At 39.5% G+C, this 9061-nt stretch overlaps 1 protein-coding gene across 2 annotated transcripts in view; it reads right to left on the reverse strand.

Annotated features, from left to right (window-relative positions):
* Positions 1 to 873: 873 nt before the first annotated feature.
* LOC126395355 (AP2-associated protein kinase 1-like) overlaps positions 874 to 9061 on the reverse strand; it is a 24721-nt gene continuing 16533 nt past the window's right edge. For both annotated transcript variants that reach the window (XM_050052756.1, XM_050052755.1), the window contains exon 20: positions 874 to 3238. In XM_050052756.1, coding sequence (XP_049908713.1) covers positions 2535 to 3238 — 704 coding nt within the window. In that variant the 3' untranslated portion in view covers positions 874 to 2534. The remainder of the gene's footprint in view (positions 3239 to 9061) is intronic.

Below are 9061 nucleotides of genomic sequence, written 5' to 3' on the forward strand. Positions count from 1 at the left end.
CATATTTTTGGAAAAATGAAACAGTGATTCCAGAGAGAAGCAGACAGAGGGGTCTACAGTCTGTGTTTGAAGGATATATCCAGGACGTCAAACTGACTCAGCAGCAACAGGTTAAAAAGACAAAGATAGTTAGAAGCTAAAGCCGAACTATAGGCTACAGATCACAGTGTAAAAGTGAACCACCACATCACTGCTGATCGACACAGAACACAATGAATATAAAGGGAAACTTTGCTGATATTGAACCAGCTGTGTGGCATCACAGTATGTGCAGATGAACGGCACCTCCGCTGCAGGACGGGCAGGGATCTCCGGGGGAAGTCAAACAATGTTCACTGCTTCCCTTCACTGGTTCCTGTACAGCAGGGTCAGTCTTTCACTGTTATAATCATTAAAAAGCAAAGGCAGCATATGTATACATTCAGTAGGCTATATCTTCAGTAGCTAGCTAGCTAACCCTACACTTTTCAGGGTTTGATTTTGGTTTGGAGCAAAGAAGGGATGTGATAAAGTTCCTGGAACAAAATCAAACACTGTGTGTCTTTTAAGAGTGCAGCTCAGTCACCTGAATAAATGTTGAACATTGGAAACTTAAGGTATCTTTATGTTTGCACAACCCTGTAGTTATGTTTAGGCACAAAAACTACTTGGTTGTGATTAGGAAAACATCCTGTTTTGGTGCCACAATCACTGCTGGAAATGTCACCGATGACCTCATAAAAAAATAACTTTTTTGAATTGCTGGTGTGATCGCTGATATGAAACATTCAAATTGTACAACTGTAACGTAACCATGGTTAACAGAAACATACAATGCCAACATTTTCTTATGCCAACTTGGCTGGTGAGTAAATAACCAGGATGCCATTGCATTTACAAACCTTTAATAAAATCAGTTTAAATTTTTACTAACAACTCCTAACATCCAGTATTAATAGCCAGATAATATAAAATATACAAATACTGTTAGCATGGCAAGGCAGCACAGTTTACAAAACGTCCTTATCTGTGACAAAGTATAAGCAAACTTTGAAGCATCATTTGAAATCTCTTCACTTTAAATGTCCAGTGTGTAGGATTTAGTGGCATCTAGTGGTGAGGCTGCAGATTGCAACCAACTGAAACATGTAGGAGAACTATGGTGGCCAACGCAAAAACGTGAATGTGTGTGTGTGTGAACATGAAAGCCAATGTGCATTTGTCGACTACTGTAGAAATAACATGACCGTGGACAAGGGCCCACTCCATATGGAGATATAAACGGCTCATTCTAAGGTTACAAAAACACAGTTATTCTTAATTTCAGGTGATTATAAACTAATGAAAACATAGTTGAGAATTTTATATTCCACTTTTGCCAATATATCCCCTTAAATCCTACACACAGGACCATTAAAAGCAACTTACTAAAAGTCAGCTCAGTAAAGATGATACTGGTTTATGTCTTGAGAATCCCTTCTGACCTGTCACCTTACACTGTAAGACATCAGTGAATTAAACCACAGATGTGATATGTTTCATTTCAAAAATCCTTTCAAGAGAACAATAAAGCTCCATTAACACTGGTGCGGTGTATTGGAAAATGGCAGCACAACTATTGAGCAGTAAAGCAGGTAAATTGAGCTTGAAATCATTAAAGTCCGTCCAAATCTAAACATCATACTGGTTCCAGTACAGCTCTCTAGTGACTAGCCTTTTGGTATTTAGCTTAACCATTTAGCTTTCAGTCTGTTGATATAAAAGTAATAACTGCCTGAATATTTTTTGTCCTTCAAACTGTGGGAAAATGTTTCACAACATTTCCTTTATTTCCAATAATTTCTTTGGCTTGCAGCAGAATATTTGGTGTCTATTGCAGCACTTGTGCCAAGCATTGACCAGACGCCTGCAACCATTTTGGAAAAATAACACAACTGGTATTAAAGGCACAATCTGAAATCAAAATGTAAACAAAAGGGTAAACAACAACAAAGGAGTAGAACCTGCAACCACTGCCAAGACATGTTTCTAATATAAAGCAGAAAACTGAGAACAGCTACTTTATCCTCAAGCTATTGTTTTCTGATATTACAGCATCAGAGTAATATTATTAAAACAGTAACGTTTCTAAAGGTCCAGGTAAAACAGACCCATATTTCAATTATGATAATTGAGATACATGCTAAATTCTTTTTATTCATTATTTGAATAAAACTGTGACTTACATGATTGGACCTTTAACAAAACCCTTTTTGATATCCTTAATTCAGTTTTGAATTGAGACCAGGGCCAAACCTTCATGTTCACTCAGCCCAAGTTCAAACTGTAAAGTGCTGATATGTTGCACTGTTGTGCTCAGACTGAAAGCAAATCCCACGACTGAGGTAGAACATTAAGTTTAAAAAGTTTACTTGGTTTAATACTGCAGTAATGACGACAAGAGTAAAACTACATTAGAAATTTGGGTAATACTGCAACTGAACTCTGCTTTGCCTCTGTCTTAAATTACAGGAGTAAGCTATGCTTTGGCATGTTTTGAGAGATGCTGAGATAAATCAAGGTTTCCCCTGAGAGCATCTTGGCTGGAAAGGTGCAGCAGTGAACGGGTCATCTAGAGGTCTTCCCCCGATCGTCCAGGAATGCAGAGGCCCCACAGCTACCGAACCCACGGCGGCCTGCTGACCAATCCTGGAGACGACCCGGTGCACCGCCACTGGCTGCTGAAGCAGAGGCGTCTCTGTGTGCAGAAGAGGGGCCCGAGGACCAGAGTGAGACGACACCGGGAGCAGGTGATACCGTTTGCTGGTTTGAATCTGCTGTGTACCAGACTTTAAGACGTGAGTGTTAGTAGGATCAGATCTGGCTGTTTCCTGCCTCTTTCCAAACGGCGCCTGGAGGAAAACATCTGATGTCTCAGCAGGTTTACGAGATGAAGAAAAGGAGGAGCTGCCAAGTGCCATCTTGCTTTCTTTTCCTGGTGTTTTAAAAGGGGCCAGCTGGAAGACATCGGAGGTGACTGGGCTGTTCGGGGGCTGGAACTGGGATATTTGGTTGACAGGTATAAAAGGCAGGCCTGTGGAAGTAGCTGGTATCATATGGTGTTGCATGATCCTCTCATCTGGTGGCAACATGTGTTTATTATAGACACACTCAGCAGTCTTCTGCTGGACCATCGGCCTTTGATTCTCCTCAGTGGGCTGCACAGGAGCCACAGTCCGAGCGGCTCGCAGTACATTACTGCTGAGCTCCCTCTGCAGGTCTACATGTGGAAAGATGGAAGAAAGATATGAAGATAAAGGCTTGACAGCTTTGCTGGCCTCTGAATCTCTTGCATATGATACAGAATGTAGACATTTTTTATCTCTGATTTTACCATGACAGAAAGAAATGTGTTTTTTGTGTTCTTCACATGAGCTTCAGACTAGACCAACATATTTGTTCTTTGTTGTCACATGTTTTTCTTTTGGCTTTTGGTGAGCTAAATACAATTTTTCCACTCTGGTGGACAATAAAGTTGGATCTGGACAATCTTTCTCAAGTGGATCAAAACCCAATAAAATAACACAACAAGCATTTTGAATTTGGTTATTGCAGAGTTGTGTCCAAGATATGTACTGAGCGGGACATTTTACGACTGAAAAGTAAACTTGTCAGTTCTCTTTGGGGACAAACCATCTGATATATTTGCTGATTTGTCAGTCAGGCTTCCAAAATGATCCTATCCCGCTCAGCTGCAAGTATATTCCTGACCCCTGACCTTTATTCAGGCACATTAAAAGTGGTAGCCTCTTGAAAAGTAAAGCCATAGTCACAAAAATATACAAAAACAAAACTTGATTGACATTTTAATGGGGCATGAAAGTCTTACCTGAGTAGCATTAACCTGAGCAGAATAAGAATTGGATTAGTGCATTACACAGTTAAACCTCCAGTGTTTTATTATGCTAACACATCAATTACCAGATAATTTAAGCCCTTAATATCTCACCCATGCAGATATCTTTGCTCTCAAGCATGATGAGAAGCAATTAAAGGAGCCTGGCATCAAATTAGCATTGCGCTCCTTTAAAATTATCAATGGAAGTTTTAGAAAGGATAAAAGCTAATGCAGCAGAACAAGAGATACTGTCTTTTTCCTTCTTGGTGCCTACAATACCCACAATGCACCCACACCATCAGCAATATGGTTTGAGATCAGGTGTGTAATGCTAGTAGTGGCTACGCAGCTTAGAGTTGCTAGCCTCAAGCAGAGATGAGAAGCTACAGATGTCTGGTAAGATGATGTTTTTCTGACTCCACACCTCCAGATTTTTGTCATTGTCAAATTTGTAGTTTTCAGCCTAATCTTATCAGAGTTTGCTAAATTCCCTGCAGCTTCCTCTGAAGCCAAAAAAGGCTTTAACGTTTTTTTTCCATGAACATAAAGGTATAGTAGTTCTCTCCAGACTTGTAAACAGGCTGTGTAAAAAGGTGGAGTATGACAGTTTAAAGATCAGACTTAAGCTAAGTTGTTTAACATGTAGAATATACCTATAAGTGCTGAAACTTTTCCATTTACTGTAATTTTGCACATACTTTTGTTGAGCTCTATCAACCAATACTCTGGACGACAAAGAAAACCTCACAATCAATACTCCACACGTTGACATTCACATTTGTATTTTATTTGCCATCCCTTTATAATTCTTTAATTATCTCACAAAAATAGAAGGAGCACACGATACCACAGCTCTGACGCAGGTTTGGGCCATAAAGACAAGAGGCGTCTCAAAACACTCAATAGTATCAGATAATCGACAGCTTTCATTTTTGGCAAAACAACAGAGAAAATGAGGGGCTTCTGTTTCACATCAGGGACTAAATCTCACTACCTGCTTGGCTTTACTGATTACAACAGCACACTGGCGGCTACAGGGAGAAAGCTCGGGAGTTGCATAGGTTCAAACAGTAACTGCAAAATGACTGAGTTGTTCGGAGGATGGATCGTAAAGAGGGTGATTGGAAACAACATAAGCCTTCAGCTGCACATGCAGTACCTACAGGAAATACACCAAGCAGACTGTTGCTTTGGAACCAGCCACTCCTTTGAGTTTTCGCAAATTTATTTCCAAGATGAAAGGATGTGATTAAAAACTGAAATCAGGAGTTCTACTTAAAATACTCTCAATCTTAGGGGTTAACGAATACAACTGAAACAGGACAGAAATTAAGATGTTTAAACCCATGACCGTAGATTTCCTGATTAAAGAACGTGAATAAGTCACTAACTATGCTCCATCCCAGTTGGCAACCGACGTCAGTATGACATCATAAAGACGTTGGACTCTTTTGTTAAATTTCGGTTGCGAGAAAATTAGGTAGACGATATTTTAAACGTCTACCAATGTTAGAATTTCACATTGTGTGGACATTAACATTATGACATTTTGCAAATGTTGGGTTTTGTTCTTCACACCTTACGACTAAATATACCAAATATTTTACATGAAGATGGCGTTGACGTCAGATGTTTGGAAGGCCTTCGGTTTAGTTAGTTAGCAACACATATATATCAAACTAGCATGTGAAAACCAGTTAAAGGTACTCTATGCGAAATTCAGAGCGTATGAGTTGTCTGCACATGGCTCTCAACATGAAAGTGGCTGAGCCGGCACCGTTACCTGCTAGCCACTGGCGCTAAATTACAGCAAAAGTGCTGACGGCGCTAACGACATTAGCTGTGGGGTAAGCGGAGGGCGGGTGCTATGCTTCTGCAATGACGCCATTCCGATATCAGCTGTATCACTGCCATATGAGCGCAGGGCAAAGCCGCAGCAATTAGCTAGCCAGTGGGATACACACATGCACGAACATACACGCATGGCCGGATCGGCCACAATAAACCAGACAAACTCTGATTACAACGCACACAGAGGCAGCAAAATGCTCTGAATGTCACATGCAGAACCTTTAAGATTTGTGCGATCTGACCGTATTAGAAAACAATTCTTGTTGCGCTTCAATACCAGTAAAAAGAAACAAAAAATCCTGACTATTTTAATTTATTTCTGAATTATTTTGCCACCTTCAGGGACTATTTTAAGTAGAACTCACAAAAATAAATCACGTTCTAACATGACAAAATGTAAACGCAGAGATGGAGGTACTCTTCCCACTGTATTAGGAAGCAACACAACTTTGTTTGATCCTACAGAAACATCTATATTGCTGATTGGAGCTGATTTTTCAAACCCTGGACAACTGACTTGACGCTGAGTGCTGTACCTTTCCACACTTCACAGAGCCCCTCACACATTAACCTCATCAGACAGATTCTCTTAACTGTAATATGGAGCGCAGACTTCCAGAGGACAGACTGGGGAGCAGTAAGCCAATACATATCCAACTCTCAGATGTAGCTCTGACTTCCTGAGAGAATTTAGGGTTGGGTGGGTGGGGGGCTGTGCTTTCAGAAGAGATTTTAATGACAACGTGACCGTCGCCATATTTGCAGCAAACAACAACACAAGGAGGCTACTGGAAAAAACACATCCAACAATTCTGACTCCACGCACACACACATACTTATCATAACACTGTATACCAACACACACATAACATTCAACAACACTGCCATGCTTTTTGATATGAAGTCTGTGATCACTAAAAGCCGGTAAAGCAAAACAAAGCTTTACAAAGCACAATTTCTCAGAAAAAGTTCTAGTTTAAGCGATGAAATGAAACAAGATTCGAGAGGTTGAGCTCCTACGTTTCCAGAAAACTGTCGACGGTTTTGAATAAAAATATAATCCTTCATCAGTCAGTGTAAACAAACAGAACACAGGCTCACTTTTCTTTTCACAACGGTAGAGGAGGTGGAGTAAGACATGGGGTTCAGCCTAATCTCCAGGTCGAACAAAGACTAGGATTATCATCTATACATTTTAATGTACTGACAATAATTGAGTAGATATAACCAAGAAAAAAAAAAACTTTCTCAACACACAATTCCACAAAGAGGAATGAAATATTTATATAGAGTATTCTTCAATATTATTCAGTGATTATGGTGTCAGAATCATAGATATTTTTTTATTATAGACTAATATTTATTTCTTACATTCATTCTCTAACACTCTATTCATATTAACATTTATTAACAGGAAAACAATGTCATTTTTCAGTCATATATCTATCGCATATATATGCTGTATATATGGATGGATATATGAGGTTTCACAAGTAAAGCAATATGTTTTCCACAAGTAAAGCTTTATGACAATGACTTAATATTTACAAGGGAAGAATAACCAATTCTATGGTCTGGATACGAGCCTGCAGGGGTTGCAGATATCTATTTACATAAATCAGGAGAGAACAAATGACAGGAATGTGGGAAGGATTGCACAATGCGGAATGGATGTTGATATTTAAACAAAAAAGTGCAAGTGAGTGGAAATCATTTCTAAAATGCCATATTAGACTGTTTCTGTTAGTGCCAAAAAATCACCTGAATAGTCATGAATGGTCTCTTTCTAGGTAAAAGCTACGGTTTCCTATTACTGCTGATTACTCAAATTATTTTCATGGTTTCATGCATTTTCTGTTGATATGGCACACTGCTATAAACACTGTTAAATGACCCTGATTCGTCATTTAAGTCCAAAACAATCTCTTGCTTGCCTCGAGGATAAAATTAAAAAAATAAGATCAAAATATTACAAAATAAGAGCAGTTATGGAGCTCGAACAGTGACAAAAGAAAATTGGCATTAAAAAAAGGAAACATTGGCACTGACAAAATTCCACTGCAAAATAAAACACAGGCTTTAAAAATGATTTATACTGTTTTGATTTTTTTTCCTTTGGATGTCTTTTTCAGTGGCAATTTTCATATTTTTTTCTTCATGTCACTCGTTTTTCAGTTTCAACTTTCTGTCCCCGTTTCAGCACGGAAGAAGGGAGGATAAGGGGAGGTGACAGGACAGCGTGATTTACATTTAGTCTACATACTAAGGAGAGAACGTCATTCTTCTGGACCCACAGTGGCATTGCCACACATGTAGCACGTGGACTGTCACTGAAAAACACATCAGAATGCAAAACTATCAAAATAAAACAATTTTTCATGCCCGTGTTTTATTTTTCAGTGGAATTTTTTTCAGTGTCAGTTTTTCCTTTTCCGATGCCAAAACTTATCGTCACCGTTCTAGCTCCACAAACGATCTGTTGGACGTAATTTATTTTGCTTTGCAGTCAGAATTTAGCTGATACACTTCCGCCAACAGCTAGCAGTTATTCACAGATTATTTTATGGCACTTATGTTTATTCTGATCAGGAAAACCTTCCTGCTCGCCTCTTCATCACAATATATGGTATTCGCAGGACGTGTGGTTATGGCTGTTTAGTTTCCAGATTGTAATTTCTTTCAGTCTAATCTATAGCAGCTTTAAATTGTTGAAGATATTCCATCCAACAGCCCTGACGGAGGTAACGTTTATGCTACTGTGCAAAATCGGGCTACATGACGATAAGTTTCCCTTTTATAGAAGAAATAAACGGACCTCATTTGAACGAATGGTCGTTTAACGCTTTCCATGGTTTTTAACTTTAAAATGTGCAAATAAATCTGGGGAAGAGAATTTAAAAAAGGCAAACGACAACAATTTCACTTGTGCACGATAATAACTACAACCACTTATAACTATGCCTATTGTACATTACAACAATGATCTTCTATTGTTTGCTAGTAGACATAATGCAATATTGCTCAAACAAACTGGATAGCACTAATATATCCTGATTGACAGGAAGATGGGATGGTTAATCTCGAGAAAGGATGATGTTAGTGAGCTGGCTGCTCTTCGAACCAATGGACGACACGTGATGTGCAGAGACGACAACAAAGAGAAGATGTGAGTGAGAGGGTGAGAGATGAGAGGTGGAGAGAAGCCAGATAATGCAGTTGATACGGCGGAGAGGGCAGGTATGAAGAAGCACTGAAAGGCGAAGGATGATTTCTACTGTGAGAACTAGAATGGAGATGACAGCTGAGGGCAGGGGGGGGGGGGGGGGGGGGGGGTTGGAGGGAGCTAGCTATGAC

This window comes from Epinephelus moara, chromosome 9 (genome assembly GCF_006386435.1).
Source record: "Epinephelus moara isolate mb chromosome 9, YSFRI_EMoa_1.0, whole genome shotgun sequence".
Lineage (NCBI taxonomy): Eukaryota > Metazoa > Chordata > Actinopteri > Perciformes > Serranidae > Epinephelus > Epinephelus moara.